The 17,226-nt window shown below is 42.8% G+C and overlaps 1 protein-coding gene across 2 annotated transcripts in view; it reads right to left on the bottom strand.

Annotated features, from left to right (window-relative positions):
* Positions 1–9,150: 9,150 nt before the first annotated feature.
* The window catches only part of TEK (TEK receptor tyrosine kinase), a 103,630-nt gene continuing 95,554 nt past the window's right edge, over positions 9,151–17,226 (bottom strand). For both annotated transcript variants that reach the window (XM_060155184.1, XM_060155185.1), the window contains 5 exons: positions 14,621–14,691; positions 13,619–13,659; positions 12,644–12,740; positions 10,997–11,096; positions 9,151–10,153 (listed from right to left, as the gene is read on the bottom strand). In XM_060155184.1, coding sequence (XP_060011167.1) covers positions 10,079–10,153; positions 10,997–11,096; positions 12,644–12,740; positions 13,619–13,659; positions 14,621–14,691 — 384 coding nt within the window. In that variant the 3' untranslated portion in view covers positions 9,151–10,078. The remainder of the gene's footprint in view (positions 10,154–10,996; positions 11,097–12,643; positions 12,741–13,618; positions 13,660–14,620; positions 14,692–17,226) is intronic.

The following is a 17,226-nucleotide window of genomic DNA, read 5'->3' as shown; positions in this document are numbered from 1 at the left end:
AACAATATCATTGATTAATTGAATTGGATTTCCTAAAGGCACATAAGCCATATGACATGACGTATTTATATATTTATTTAAATATATCTATTTAAATATAAAATAGAAGACATTGATCTTATTGTACAATGAAAATTTAGAAGTGTTAATTACTGGTGTGATTGTATTTATTCAATTTTCTCTAACAAATTCTCCAATGGTACTTAATATGACGTGTGTGTGTGTGTGTGTATACATGTACACATATATACATACATTTGTATATGTATATATGAACAAATATGACTTGATACACATATACACGTGTATATTATATGCATTATATACTATAGTACGTAGTTTATAGTATTATAGTATATATAGTATACATAATATATATTATATATGTGTACGTCCATAATTTTGGACCACAGTAAGGCAAGGTGGTCAAGTGAATTAAAAGTTGTTGTGATTACAAAAAAAAAAAAAAGTTGTGATAAATTTTGAGAATAATTATAAAGAATTCTGCTAACAAGTATTTTTTAACCTAAATTTCCTCATGGTTCATAAAAATGGTTGTATACATAAAAACTCAGTAAAAGTTGCTGTTATCAGAAAATGCATTTTGTTACTAATCTCTCTCCTGACCTCATTTGACTTTTTTTCCTACTCATTTTGGCCATATCCTAATAGCCCCATCTATTTTATATTTTACTTTTTTTTTTTACTTTATTGAGCTATAACTGACAAACAAAATTGTACTATATTTAAAGTTACTGTACTCTTATTGGTTCTCGTTCTTCCATGGGTTTAGCGGAATCTTTTCTAACTCCTTTTTGGAACAAGTCAGGAAATGCTTTGCTAATTACTGATACTCATAGCAGCAAAATGAGAACTGAAGGTCTTGCTTTAAAATTAAAAACTTGAATCTTAAAAGAAAAAGTCAAAAGGGGGCTTCCCTGGTGGCGCAGTGGTTGAGAGTCCACCTGCCGATGCAAGGGAACACGGGCTCGTGCCCCGGTCCGGGAAGATCCCACATGCCGCGGAGCGGCTGGGCCCGTGAGCCATGGCTGCTGAGCCTGCGCGTCCGGAGCCTGTGCTCCGCAATGGGAGGGGCTACGACAGTGAGAGGCCCGCGTACCGCACACACACAAAAAAAAGTCAAAAGGATTCAATGCACTGCATTCTTTTAAAATGAGCCCAAGTACTCCATCCATGATAATGTCCTCTTAATTCAAATATTTGATTATGCATCACATTCCTTAACTAAGCCAGATGATGGAGCCAGGTATCTTTTGTTCTTACAGGAGACAGTACTATGAACATACAGCTTACGTTGAAAATACGTTTGCAGTATTTTTATCTCTTTTCTCCTAATTTGCAGTAAAGCACAGCAGTGGCCACACTTCTGAACACTTATTTTAGTATGTGCTTCATGAAAACCACTAGGATCGTCCGTTTTCTGCATGTATTTTCACTGTTTGCATGTATTTTCATTGGGTCCTTATAAGCCATTAAGATTGGTAATTGACCCTACTTTACAGATGAGAAGACTGAAACCAGAAGGCTAAGCAACGTGTTGAAAATCAAATATAATAAGTAAATGGCAGAGTCGTAGCATAGCTCAAACTCAGGTTGTCTAGGCTCTGCTTAGGGCTCCTTCTGCTTTTCCATGCTTCTCACATTTCATCTTTAGCTTTGCCTTAATGGGAGATAGACTACTTAACTGTTACTGACAAAACTCAGATTATACAGAGATGAGAGTTCACAAAGGAACTTTATGAACTTGTAATAATGTCTCCCCCTGCCTTACATGATTGATCCAAATTATAAATTTTACTAGGTTATATCAATATAACCTAGTAAAGGGATAGTTGGCAGACATACAGTAAGATCTTTGTTCTGTTCATCAAATGTTTGTCACGTTGAGTCAGTAACGTGTTCTAACTATAACTGATGAAATCTACTTAGTTGTACTCTTACATGCACTGTGTGTCTTCTTGGGATAGGTTTTCTGGTGTGGTTGAAGATGACCCGAAGGACACGAAAACCTCAATCCGTGATGTGCAAGCCACCTTGTTGAACCTGTTCAGCACTGACACTGTACTAATTGGACATAGCTTTGAATGTAGTCTCTATGCACTTAAGGTAAAGAGTTAAAGGCTCATATTCTTATAAAACTGTATGTGTTAACGTGGTAGTCATTATCATTGTGTTATCACTGATGCTTGATTTGCCCTTTTAGACAAAACAAGATAAGAATCGCTATGCTGATGACTTTGTCCAACTTTTATAAACCAGAAGCAGTATAAGATGCCCAAGTCATCTGGCTAAACAAGATCAGAACGAAAGTCCATTATCAACTGTGATGAAACCAAAATCGTTCTTTTGACATGGTCTTAGATCATTGTCTTTAAAATTCAAGTGGGTAAAACTACGTTGATCTAATAGGTTATTATAGTCACGTCCTGGAAGATACTTTTTCATATTAAGTCAGGTAGATTTATAAAGCCTACCTGTAAGGTAGGCTCAAAATCAAATGGCATGTTCATTTTTCTTGGCATGATAGACTTGAAAATCTCCCCCTTAATACTCCAGGTTAAAATGGTCTGTTCTTTGCTCCATGTTCTAGAACAGGTGTCAGCACACTACGGTCCATGTTAGCCACCTGTTCTTGCAAATATTTTTATTGGAACAGAGCCACCACACCAACTCATGGATGTATTTTCTGTCGCTGCTTTCATACTACAGTGGCATTGTTGAGTAGTTATAACAGAAGTGGTATGGCCTGCAAGCCTAAACTATTTATACCTCGGAAGAGAGAGTTTGGTGGCCACCCCCAATCTAGAACAGTGCTCTGCAACAGAACTCTCCGTTCTACGTATTCACTAACCAGTATGGTAGACACTAGTCACATGTGGCCAGTGAGCACTTAAAATGTGTCTAATGTGACCGAGAAAACGATTTTTTCATTTTGTTTACTTAATTTCCATAGTTACGTGTGGCTGGTGGCTACCACATTGCACAGCGCAACTCTAGAACTTTGGGGACCTTGACTATTTGTTTCAGCCACCCCTAGGACTTACCTTCATGCCGAGAAGGGCTAGTTCTTCTTTAGTGTAAGAATGTAAGTAAGGCCATTGAATTTTCCTGAGTATCCACCTCTTTCCCTGCAAAGCTGGTACCCTAGTATAGATAGTTGTTTCACACAGCACTGTTGTCTCAGCATGTGACAGATGAGACTGGAATGTGCTTCCACCAGACCCCACCCAAGTGTGAGCAGAGAGAGTTGGGGACATAAGCTTTTTGTAAGAAAGCTCTTCACAGGGATGGCCTTCTGTCACCTCAGCGACAGCTTGTCTCAGACTCAGTTTCTTACCATGACTTTCCTTCTCTCATTTTCCAGGAACCGTTCTATTCACTTGTCTCCCAGACCAGAAAATTTGAAACCACTGTGTTTTTTTATTCCTTGTCATCAGTCTGTTTCTTTCACCCAGGTTACTCGTAGATTTCTCTATTTTTCTCTATTTCCCCCACCACCTTCTTTCATGTGCTCAGTATTCTGCAGCCAGGAACCAGTGTCCAGGAGGTGGCTGACACATTAAAAGTGAGAATTTAAAGCGTTTATGGATGGGGCGTAGTAGGTGCTAAACATTAAACTTCCATTCTTCTTTTTTTTTAATAAATTTATTTTTTATTCATTTATTTAATTTTTGGCTGCATTGGGTCTTCGTTGCTGCGCACGGGCTTTCTCTAGTTGCTGGGATCGGGGGCTACTCTTTGTTGCGATGCGTGGCCTTCTCATTGCGGTGGCTTCTCTTGTTGCGGAGCATGGGCTCTAGGTGCGCGGGCTTCAGTAGTTGTGGCTTGCAGGCTCAGTAGTTGTGGCGCACAGGCCCATTTGCTCAGTGACGTGTGGGATCTTCCCGGACCAGGGCTTGAACCCGTGTCCCCTGCATTGGCAGGCAGACTCCCAACCAGTGCGCCACCAGGGAAGCCCCAACCCCTCTCTTCTTGATCAGTCTTTAAATTACTCTTGTCCTGAGGCTAATCTTCTTCAACGCTTTTTCAAAGTACAGCTCTTCTAACAAGGAATCCAAACTGGTACCTGACAGTCTAGGCTCTCAGTTATCTGACCCCTCTCTTATTGTGTCACTATTTCCTACTTTATTAAATATCAGGAAAAATTTACTCACCTTTTTCCATGTGTAAGCAGAGGGGATTTGGACCTAGATGGGACTAATCCTTGTCCATGCTCCCTCCCCAGGGACAGACAAACCACTGAAATGGGACTTGCACTAGAGTGAGGTGTCCCCGCACCTCCGCTGAGTCACAAGGCGGGAGGGGCCTGGCACCCTTTACCGCCCCTCACCCCGCCAGTAATTATTGGAACACCTCTGAGCTCATGCTTCCCCCTGGTGGTGCTCTCTTGGTAGGAACGTGGACTTGGAAGTCAGGCTGCTGAGATTGGATTTCCTTCTACCCTGCTGACTCAGCTTAGGCAACTTTCTTAACCTCTCGAAGCCTCAGTTTCCTTGGCTGTAAAAAGGGACAATATCATACCTACCTTGCTAGGCTACTCTGCAGGTTGTAGTGAAATAATCCAAGTTAAGTGCCTAGTGACTGGCCTGTTGTAACTGCTCATGTCACTTGCTTTTGTAGCATAGTTACTGCTGCTACAGTTACTGCCATCAGTTTCCTTATTCCTTGGGAAGAACGTCTAAAGAGTTTTCCTCTTTCATTTGACAGTTAATTCATACTTCAGCTGTGGACACGACAGTTATGTTTCCTCATCGGCTAGGCTCGCCTCACAAAAGATCCCTTAAAAGTCTAGTGGCCGACTACCTGTGGAGACTCATTCAGGATGATGGTAAGAGCCTGCTTGTTCGTGATAAAAATCGGGATCCTAAGTCTGACTTGAGTAAATCAGGAGGTTCATGGTAAAGGTCTGCTGTTTGAAATGCTGCCCTGTGGGTTCTCTTCTTGGGTAGAGAATCCTAAAGCTTCTGCTTAAGTAAAAAGTGTTCCATGCTCACTGCCTGGTATGGTCCTAGATGTTCCACAGGCATCAAAACAGCAATTAAACTGAGACTGGTGACTGCATCATGGTTCACCAAGTTGCCTGACCTTGGAATTCATGCATAAAACTTTTGTTGGGGCTTCCCTGGTGGCGCAGTGGTTGAGAGTCTGCCTGCCAATGCAGGGGACACGGGTTCAAGCCCCGGTCTGGGAAGGTCCCACATGCTGTGGAATGGCTGGGCCCGTGAGCCATGGCCGCTGAGCCTGTGCGTCCGGAGCCTGTGCTCCGCAACAGGAGAGGCCACAACAGTGAGAGGCCTGCGTACCACAAAAAAAAAACTTTTGTTGGTGTAGAGATCTAATTCCATTCTAAATTTTGCTCTGTACCTCCTTTCATATGTGATTTTCGTTAAGCCTAAAGAGATTCTAAAATTGATTGGGTCCAAGTTATCTCACCCAGGGTAAATAGCGTGCGTTGCGTAAGAAGTATAGCTCAAATTCAATAGATTCATGCGTGCACTTGCTCTGTAGTGGATTGGTACAGAGGTTTTGCTCTCAGAACTTTTTTCCTTTTTGGTTTTTCTGATGAAAAATACCCAACATTAAACAAGTTAATCAAATACAACAAGTACAGCCACCAACTATCCTGTTAGTGGCATTGTGATATGCACGAGATACGTGTCTGGCTTGGAATGGAGGTTAGTTACGCTGTACATTTCATGTATACCCATATAGGCCCCACTTTTGCACAAGAGGGAGAAGGAAGTTAATTTTGAGTATGTTAAAATTATGTTATAATGCTGTATGTTTCTACAGATGCTCCGCTGATCATGTCATTTATTGTACAAAATACAGATTTTACTTTACGGTCTTTACTCTTTCATTCTCTGTCTATTGGACACTAACCAAAACCATCTTGCAGAGAATCTTTAATTTACATTATCTGCTTTGTTAAAAATACTCATATCTCAAATTCCCAGAAAATGCTCTTATAAAATTTGTAATGTGTTCTACTGAAAACAATCTGGAACCATGGACACAAAAATGTTTCACCTAACAACAAAAAATACCCTATGTAAAACAAAATCTTCGAAAAGTTATATAATACCACAGTTCTCTCAGAATAACACAAATAAACAGTAATACACCATTTTAGAAGTGTGGTCCATATGATTTTTCTCATTTAATCTCAGACGTCATTTATTATTTTCACCAGAACTGTAGGCTTGATATTTTGGGTAGGTTTCATCTACTTTTTTTTTTTTTATTGCAGTACGCGGGCCTCTCACTGTTGTGACCTCTCCTGTTGCGGAGCACAGGCTCCAGACGCGCAGGCTCAGCGGCCATGGCTCACGGGCCCAGCCGCTCAGCGGCATGTGGGATCTTCCCAGACCGGGGCATGAACCCGTGACCCCTGCATCGGCAGGCGGACTCTCAACCACTGTCCCACCAGGGAAGTCCCATCTACTTTTTAAAACCATGTCATTTTGTATCTAAGGTCACTCTTTGTCTAGAGAGGTGTACTTTTTCTAGCATCCCTTATTTCTGGCTTCTTGTCAGATCTCTGTCGTTCAGTGGTACCTGTCAACTTTGTTGGTGTATCTCCCTGGAAACGAGTTTCATGGAGAAGGTACTGATGTGCTATCCAGTCATAGCAATGTAGTGACCACATGACTGAGGACAGGTTACATAGAAAAAGGGAGATGCTTGTTCATCTGGATTTATGTAAAACATTTCTAAAGCAACCAGTAGGGGTTGTTCTAGGTATGAAATAATGAAATATTGATAAGTGGCCAGTGGTAATTTTGTTTCAAACTCAAGACTTCGTTTTGAGACCATCCGTGGGTAACCTCACAGAGTTGTCTATGTCTAATGTGCTATTTTATATTCTATACTATTTGGAGGTCACAATTCAAGTGAAAATGCAACCGCCTGCATGGAACTCTGGAAGGTAAAAGACGACCTGAAAGGAAAGAAGTAACCACTTTGCCCAAGAATATCTTAAACCTCTGCATTGCGTCCGTGACTACTTGGCCTCCACTGCTGGCAGTAGAGTTTGGTCTATAATAACATGAGGTTTCTCCACACTTTCAAAGAGAAGAGGAGAAGGAAAAGCACTGTTGAGGTCTATTTATTCCATTTTAAAGGTTAAATTTCCACAGTGATTTCTAAATTGTGACTGGGGAAGAGTGGGGGAAGGAATTAGGTTTTTTTGGAATTTGACTCATCTTCGTAGGCAGTGTACAAATAACAGTGGAAGATGGTTTGAAGTTGAAGTAATGGGTCCAGGACTTTCACAAAGGTCGTTTCTCAGGTTACTTAAATTCCTTTTTCTCTCTAAATACTTAGAACCATTACACTGCTTGGAGATAGAAACATCTTTACCTAACAAAATTGTAAGTTTTCTTTAGATCATCTATATAGAAATAGAAGTGGAGATTTTCCTCACAAAATCTATGGAAGTAAATGTAAGCTTTTCAGTGTACTATTAACATAAAAGTTCTGGTCATTTGGCTGTTGTGTAATGTGTTTTTAATCTAACTGGTGTATTCTTACTTGATTTTGATATCAACAACTCACTGACTTTTTTTTTTTTTAAGGCAGTGTCCTATGGCTCTTCTAAACACACTGAGATCTAATCGATATACCCAGTACTGGAATTGTCTAATTTCCTTTAAGGCGTTGGTTCTTTCCTTCTTAATTGCTTTTTGATAATGTGGAAACTGGCCCATGGAAATGACATGACTTTATTCAGTTTGACTACTGACCTTTGAGTAAGTATGAATCTTTAATATCAATGCCGTTAACATGCTACAAAGGTTTCTCTGCCAAGGGTAGGGATGAGACCCAGAGCTGTCAATCGTATGGTCTCTGCCAGGAATAAATTCAAGTTGATGGTGATGACGTGCCCTCAGTAAGAACACCTCAGGTTTGCTGCTCTGGTACTTTGAATTTACAAGTAAATCTTAAGTATCACTGAATTCCTTTCTCTTTTTTCTTTTTAATTATCTACTTCTGGCTGCATTGGGTCTTTGTTGCTGTGCGCGGGTTTTCTTTAGATGCAGCGAGCGGGGGCTACTCTTCGTTGTTTGCGGTGCGCAGGCTTCTCATTGCGGCTTCTCTTGTTGCAGAGCATGGGCTCTAGGCACGCAGGCTTCGGTAGTTGTCGCGCATGGGCTTAGTTGCTCCACAGCATGTGGGATCTTCCCAGACCAGGGCTCGAACCCGTGTCCCCTGCATTGGCAGGCATGTTCTTATCCACTATGCCACCAGGGAAGTCCAGTTCCTTTTTCTTGATACCGTAAGTACTTCCTTAGTCATCTCTTACACCTGACGTGAAGTAAATTTGTAATGATGTAAATTTAAAGTATTTTAAATATATGTAATCAAGAAGGTCAGGCTGTTATAGAAAAAGCAGCTGTTATTGTGTATTCCAAAGCCACGTGCAAAATTTGAAGACATTATCTACATTTTTCAGATCATCCTTGTTCTTGTTCAGTTCCATGTACATGCAGACCAAGAGCTGTCAGGAGTATCTCCACAACATTTGGGTAAAAAGCAAAAAGGAACTATTTATGTATATATACATATATATATATATATACATATATACGTGTATATATACATATATATATAAATAGTATATATATGTATATATTTGGACCTACTTTCAATGGCTCTTCATTTGAGCCCCTACTTAGTTGATGAAATAAATGCTGCGACAGCAGTCTTGCTTTTGTTGTGTCTCCACTGCATATGCTGTTGTGGATGAAGAGCGTTTGGGACAAATACAGTTTCCTGGTCATTGTTTCTGATGCATAAAGTTGAGCAGATGACAGGAATATGGAACATTATGCAGTATGGTGAACTATTAACATTGCAGCACAATTAAAAGGGATTCTAGTTCTAAGCCCTCAGTTCACATTGGAATACTACCAGAGGTGCAAGAAAACAGATTAGACAGTAGGATACTTCTGGAAGACGTTTCTAATCTTGTGAGCTTGAGATATGTCTGGTGGCATATACCCACCAACTGCTCTCTGCATATTACCAACAAGGTAGAGGATGATAATTTAAGGTGTTTAAGGTGTTTTTCTCAAAAGTATAATACAGACGTTTGGCAATACCTATGAGACACATTCCTGGACAAAATGGGTAGGCAAGACATTTATTCACTTACTATATGATCTCAGTGTAGCATGTGCCTACAGTATAAACGGTAAACTCACAAATGATCAAAACTAAAACTTTTTACAATGTGCAATACAGGTAGGGATGTTAATCTGATATGATGTCACATGTCTCCCAAATATAACTAACTCCAAGCTTCCTATTTTAATTTCTTAATAAACACATCAATGTTATCAAAGAAACTAAAACTAAATCCTATTAATTTATCAAACTTATACTTCTCTCAAAGTTCTTAGGCTTCTAAGGAACGAGATTTAAATCTGTTTTTCAGTGTTAGCATTCTGGACTGACTTGTGGGCTCTGGAAACACCTGACAAAGTTGTCAAATTACGGAATGAAATTGGGGTGGCTTCTACAGGTGAGGGGGAAAATTTAGAGATAGAAGAAGCTCTTTTATATTGCTTAGGTACAGACTTAAATCCATGTCCTGTAAGAACTCATACGTTTCCCCTACTTTTCTCACCTGTGCTATCAGGGTCAGGTTTACAATCTTTTCTTCTACACAGCAAAACATAACATCCAATATATAGGTAAATATCAAAAATATCAAAAATATCTGGGACAATGAGTTATGCACTACAGTAATTGTACTCTCACACCTTCCTGTAAAGTCCATGTTTTTAGAAAAATATATTATTGCATATGAAACCACAAACAGGCATTCTGATTCCAGCACATTCTTACTCAACACAGTATATACAGTCCTAATAGAGGGTACTATAGATTCACACACAGGGGTCTTACGGTGAATGTCCCAGACAGACAGCAATCTATATACACGTCCATATTCCATGTCACCTCTCTTGACAGAGGCTTGCCTGCTTGGCATCAAGGTCTCAAGGGTCTCTCATGCCGGTGAAACAGAATATACAGCTGAAGATGGTCTGTCCTAGGCTGCTTCTTCGGCAGAACAGTCGATTCCCGCGTAGGTAAACTTCTCATAAAGCGTGGTATTCACATAGGTCTAGAAGAACAAGAGCGGTTCAGAGACACAAACTGGCTCAGTCCTGCCTCCGCCAGGGGCAGTTACAGTAATACCCCGGTTTCCTTAGCTTGTTTCAACACAAATGCAGATACTTGGGGGGGGTAGTTTTCTATCCTCATTCCCTCTGTTGTGTTTAACAACTTTCTTCCTGAAAAGCATCCCTTGCCTTCTGCAAGTAAGATTGCTTCCTCTCACTTGTTTCAGTCTCCGGCTTCTCTTTCTCATGGTCTCTCACTGGTCCCTCCTGACATGCCCCACATCCTCTAAGGCCCCTTTCTCTGTCTGCTTCTCATCTCCTGCTGTGTGACCTCACCCACATCTTTGGTTTAATTACCAACTGGGTTTTGATGGCGTTCAACATCTACTTCCCTAACCTAGATTTGTCTTTCGAACCTCAGATCTGTATAGTCAACTACTTTCTAGAAATTTTGATAGAATTCCTGACCCTCCCCATAGTAACCTGTAGACCACGCTCTGTTGTCTACCTGCTGTTTGTCCTTGGGCAAGTCACTTTTCACCCTTCTAAGTCTGTTTCTTCCTCTATAAAATTAAAGGGTCAGGCTGTATGACTGATGAGATTTAAGATTCCTTCTAGCTCGAATAAGCCAGTTCTATATGTTGTTCTACTGTGTGTGACTGTATCTTATATAGGAATCTTATTTCCTCCAAAATTGTAACTTCCTCAAAGTTGGGTCCACATCTTTTATGTCCCTATAGCACCTAGGGTCATGCTCAGGGGAACCTGTTGACTTGTATCAACTTTCTATTAACCACAGTGGACACATGAATTCTGCTTATGTAGAATTTGATCTCCATACTCACCTTTCGTTCTTCTAACATCCTGTTTAAGGACACCAGGATCTGGGCAAATGAGGGCCTTTCATAAGGCTTCTCCCGCCAGCATTGTCTCATGAGATCATACCTTTGAAAACAGTGAAAGGGTTAAGTCTACAACTGTGCTTCAGGCCTAGGCACAGCCAGGTGTAGGGTATGGCAAAAAAGAGAATGTAGCCACCCAACGCATGGTCATCATGCTTAGCCAGTGAAAGACAAAAGTACGGCACCTAGGAAGGTTCTGTTAGGCCTCCCATCTCCCCATCCAAGTCCCCTTTCTTCTCCCAGTAGATCTAGTGCCTGCTTTAGGTACCATTCCCACAGGATCTTGGTCTCAGCTATTCTGATTATCTGGAAAGAACTGAGTTACATGTCTAGGGCAGCATGTCCCTTGGAATACCACACCTCTCAAAATGTCAGTGTTTTATTTTTTTTAAATGGCCCCGTGCTCAAGTAAATTTGCAAAATGCCACCCATCGCATCTTCCTCTTAGGGATCGACCCAGGAAAATCTTGAGAAGTCATTCCATTAAAAACAAACAACCTTTTTAACCAGGTTTAACCTAGAAGCTTCCCAGACATAACTGATCACAGAACTCTTGTGTCATTTATTTACGTCTCACACTTTCCATATAGTTTAGGGAGTGCTGGTCTAAGTCCGTACTTTCTCAAATGTGGCCAGAACTACTTGTACTGTTAAAATGCAGATTCCTGGGACCCACCCTAGATGTACAGAATCATGTCTGGCAATGGGGCTCAAGATTTCACATGCTGACCAAGTGACTGAGGGGAACTGTAGTGCCCAGAGCGCTCTCAGCCATCAGCCTGGGGTGTGAGAGATTCTATCAATAGCACAGTTTGTACTTTAACAGAAGTTTCATAAAGGCTGAAAATATCACTCCTTAGGGAATGAATCTCAAAACGTGGGATTTTAGGGACTTTGTCCAATGATCGTTCAAATACATGCAGGTTTTCCCAGGATGGTCTAGTTTTATATCTCTTGTACCATAACAATAATAACACCCTATTTCACTCTTAGAAGAGGCTTGGTCTGGATGGTAAATGATTTGCTCAGCCTAGAGCCTTGCACTCTTCAAATCATGCCAGTTAGGCAGCAACTACATTGGTTAGTTCTGGGCATGGCAACATCACTAAAGATAATCATTATTCCCCTGAGAAGAATACTTATTCCTGGGAAATGATCCTCATAGAAGTAAGATTTTATGAAGAAAAATCTGTCTTCCTTAATATAACAGCTCTGAAATCTCTGTCCCCAAAGTTAGTCTCAAGGTTTCATACATTTATTCGTGGATAATTTTATGAATTTATTTCAGATCTTTTCTGTCTTTGTTGCCCTTTCTCATTTCAACCTTAAGATTCAACCAAGAAACATCACCTTAAATTCCTCCTGGACTTCTATGCCTAGAAAGCTGTTATTCCCTGCCCATTGCATCACAGTCTTAATTTCAAGAACCCCCTTGTTTCTGACTATCTGGGGTGTGCGTGTGTGCGTGCCTGTGTGTACATATAGGTAAACATATGTGCATGTATCAGATAGCTCCTTCATTAGAGTCAGTCCAAGAAAGGTACAGGGGGAAAGTTAGGATAAAATGGCCCCGGGTGAGGGCTGACTTACACCTCATCATCACAGTTTAGGGGCTTCTCCAATCTGTAGCCCTGGGGCAGCTTCTCGTAGAGTTCTGCACACGTCATCCCACAGTAAGGGGTGCCACCTGGAAGACAGGAAACGGTGCGCCCTAAGCCCCCTCGGATGCAGAAGGCAGCATCTCCTGCCCTGAGGCTATACAGCCAAGGGGCTGGGAGAAAGACGGGGTGTGTCAAGCAATGCTGAGCGCCTGGTGTGATCTTCCTCCGGGGCAAGCCTACCGCACGTCACAGCTGGACTTCAGCTACAGACCGTGCTCCCGTGCGGCGTCTCCTTAGTGCAGAGGATCCACCACAGTCTCCTTCCTTCCCGTGCTATTCCTCTTCCCCAAGTCTGTCTACACATAGCACATCTACTGTACCAATGACATGGATCTTTTTCCTAATTGGAAGTCTGTATTTATGTTATGCAATTCCTATTTTATCTATCAATGTTAATTAGAAAAGCAATACATGTTTATTGTGGAAAATACAAAAAATAATGCAGAAAACTACATTTTTTAAATCCTGCGTAGTCCTCCCAGTTTTTTTCACGTGTAATATTTATAAAACGGATTATGGGAATTTTTTCTGGTTTTTGGCATGCACATTTTCACATAGTATTAAATGGCCTTAGAAAATGTCTTTTCATAATATACTGTCTTCAAGTTGTAGAAGTAAACTTATGACAGCTCTGTGACATCTGTGCACAAGCAGAGACAACTCAGAATGAAGTTCTTGACCACCAGGTTATTAGTATTAAATATGACATTAGACACAGGGCTTTCCTAAAGAGAACTACGGGAATAAACACACTCAAACGTGGAAACCCATAAGGTTCTTTTCCCAAGTGGCGTCTGTTGGCACTGCGTACACATTATCCATGAAAGCATATGGTAAAGGAGTCCGGGAGGGGCCCACTCCCTTTGCCTAGAGCCTCACATGGTAGGTAGACGTGGATACTCACCTAAGCTAACAATCTCCCAGAGTAACACGCCATAGGACCATCTGCAGAGGGACAAAAGGGAAACCAATAATCAGCGCGCATGTTGCCCAGTCAACTTTCTGCCCAGAAAGCCAGGGCGACTAAGCCTAGGTCAGAAAAGGAAAAGTTACACGTCCGTTTCCTAGGCTAGGGCCTTGCACACAGCATGCATTTATCTCCTCTTCGGCCAATGGAAGGATTATGACAGGGAAACAGTGTTAACTCTGCCAGAGCTCCCACTCGCTTTAGGTAGAGAACGCAAGGTGGAAAGCAGGAGATTCTAAGCCAGACAGACCTGTGTCGGATCCCATCGCTACCACCTGATACGCGTGTGACCTGAGACAAGTGACTAGAACTCCTGAGGCCTCTTAGTGTATTCTTCCAAAAGTGGGGACACCCATTTCTTAAAGTTATGCAGAGATGATGTGAGAGAATATATAAAGGCACACACTGAAGACACAGTAACACTCTGGGCCTCAGTTCTTCCTCCTGAAAAGAGGGAACCTGAGCAAGAGGGCTCAGGCCTCAATCCCAACCCTTCCGTCCCCCGCCAGCCTGAGACTTGTCACGCAGGCTGCAAGCAGAGATGGTGCCCACTGTGTCTGTCTGCTTTCCATCCCTGCCACCTCTGACCCCCAGCAGCTACTGTGGGCCGCCACCTCTGATCTAGGTCCTTGTGTTGAGGCCAGTCTGGGGAGTGGAGCCATGGGAAGGCTGGGATGCCCCTTGCTCCTCTGGAGGTGAGGAATTCACCACTTGAGGTCACTCCTCGACATGCAGAAAGAAACCCAAAGCCTGCCACCAGGGAAAACTGTCCCCTCTGTGGCTTCATTTAGTCTGGGATTTCCTGGGATTAGTGATTAGCTTTATTCCCCAGACGGATACGATATTCCTGCTTCTCTTTAAAACCTCTGTCAAATGGGTATTTTTCTGGGACAAAAAAAAAAAAAAAAAAATCCCTCAGCAGTGAGAGGCTTTACTTACACGTCACTGTTGGTTGTATACACGCTGTAATTTAGTGACTCGATCGCCATCCAGCGCACGGGGAGCCGTCCCTGGAGAGAACGAGGTGAGATGCCGCTTAGGCTGGACAGGGCCCCTTCCCAAGGCTCGCCGCTGGCCTGAAGCCGGGGCTCACCCAAGTCCACGGGGAGGTCCCCAGACAGAAGGCGTGGCAGACTCAGGAACTGTTTTGCCCATGTCCCACCCACAAGTGTGCTTTTAAATTCAAAGACCTGCAAATTGTGTGAGTGTCCCACTTACCTCAAGGGGCCAATACCACAGTTTCATATAAAGAAAAATAACGATGTGTGAACCCTTTTTTTTTTTTTTTTTTGCGGTACGCGGGTCTCTCACTGTTGTGGCCTCTCCCATTGCGGAGCACAGGCTCCGGACGCACAGGCTCAGCGGCCATGGCTCACGGGCCCAGCCGCTCCATGCCATGTGGGATATTCCCGGTCTGGGGCACGAACCCATGTCTCCTGCATCGGCAGGTGGACTCTCAACCACTGCACCACCAGGGAAGCCCGTGTGTGTCCTTTTGCTAGTCACTCAGTTATTCCCTTTGTGGCTGTCAGAGGCACTCAGAGGTCTGAAAGGAGAGACGGGCCTAGGAACTGAGAAGTAAGCTATAACGCAGGAAAGGCTAAAGTGATGCCAGGAGACCGCGTGTGCCTGGAGGGGATTGTGCAGGAGTTTCCAGAGGAGGGGACACATGAGTTCGGTTCTGTAAGATGTGTAGGCACCATCAGGTGGATGGGGGAGGAAAGAGCATTTCAGGCCAAAGGGAAGAGTGTGCCTGTGACTCACAGAGGAGGTGATGACTTCTAGCCAGTGCCACGTGCACTGGGTTTGGAGACAGGGTGAGAGACACTTGCCCACCCTTTGGGTGCCTGGCCCCGACTCCCTCCAGATTTGCCCCCTTTCTTGGCTTACTGAGTCCAGGCTGGGGAAAATGAGATGTGGACTGGAAAATGTGAAGTTTGACTTCTGAGTTTTATTCCTAGTTTCCTCAAATTTGCTATGAATTTGAGTTCCTTTCCTCTCGACCCACCCCAGGAATATATGAACCCTACTGAGAGATGGATCCCTCCCTCCCAGAGATCTGTCCAAGCTCTAACAGTGGCATTTCAGCTTACATTAGCCAGTGGGTGGGGCAAAATCAGGAGTATTTGGGGGATCTGTCTCAGCCCCCCTCAAAACCAGAGCAGGTATCCTCCCAGACTCCCCTTCCATGAGACCAGCCCTGACCTGGATCCCAGGGATTATTCCTGAATGTGAAATTCTCTCCCAGTTCTTTATTTACTGGCACTATTTTGAAGCTCTTTCTGACCATAAATCCCAAATGGTTGTCCTGTACTTTAAGGTTTACATATAAAAGTATCCTTTCTCAAAAAAGATCCATGGTTGCTAGGGGTGGGGTCGGGTTTGGGGTGTGAATAGGCAGAAAACAGGATTTTTAGGGCAGTGAAAATGTGTAAGATGCCATAATTAAAGACATATGTCGTTATAAATTTCTCCAGACCCATAGAATGTACAACGCTGGGAGTGAGCTTTGCTGTAAACTATACACTTCGGGTGATTATGGCGCGGCAGTGCAGGTCCACTGGCTGTAACAAAGGTACTGCTGTGGCAGAGGATGTTGATGATGGGGGAGGGTATGCATGTGTGGGGTAGGGAGTATATGGGAAATCGCTGTACCTCTTTCTCTCCATTTTGTTGTGAACCTAAAACTGCTCTTTTTTTAAAAAAGGATCCTTTCTCACACCTACACCTTCAGTGTTCTCCTCAACATCCACGCCTCCCTTCTCTCTATGTCCACCCCACCCCATCGGTCACCTGTTTTTCTCCCTTCCCCTTCACAGCTATGGAATGGAAAGAGTTGTCTCCGTTTCCTGTTTGGTCTTTGCTCTCATTTACTCCCAACCAGCTGACCTCGGACCCCGGACCTCCTAATGACTGATTTCCATGCACACTTCTTCCTTTTTTTTTTTATTTGACTGCTTTTGGATCTGCCCACATGTGTCTGTCCCTACTGCTATCACCTTGGTGCCGGCCACCATCATCTCCTGCCTGATGAAACCACCTGTCCACGGACCTCCCAGCCTCTAGTTTCACCCCCTAACGACCTGTTCTCCACACCACAATCACGTGGTTCCTTTCCTTAAAGTTCTTTAATGTCCCTGTTGTCACAAGATCCCCGATGCTTAGGTGAGTCCCCAAGTCCTTAGCTGGCATCCAAAGCTCCTCAGGACCTTATCCCCACTTGCGTTTTAACTCCAACCTTGCATTTTAGTTTTTACTTATTGCCTTCCACAAGCATACACTCTTTTCCATAGTTACAATCCCAGTGAACCTAACCGTTTTGGAACTTTCCACTCCCTTGGAGAGTTCCAGCCTTGCATTTTAACTCTCCCACTTTTCTGCATCACACTCCAGCCATACTGAATTACTTAATGGCCCCAGGTTCCATGCTTTCCTTTGCCTCTCGATTTTTATATATACCACATCCTCCAGGTCATCCACCTCATTCTTACATCTCCAATATCTATTTGACATTTACTGTAAAGCTTCAGTGTGCATCCTCTGAG

Source organism: Lagenorhynchus albirostris, chromosome 7 (genome assembly GCF_949774975.1).
Source record: "Lagenorhynchus albirostris chromosome 7, mLagAlb1.1, whole genome shotgun sequence".
Lineage (NCBI taxonomy): Eukaryota > Metazoa > Chordata > Mammalia > Artiodactyla > Delphinidae > Lagenorhynchus > Lagenorhynchus albirostris.
The sequence above is the reverse complement of the archived record's forward strand: the minus strand, read 5'-3'. Positions and strand labels throughout refer to the sequence as shown.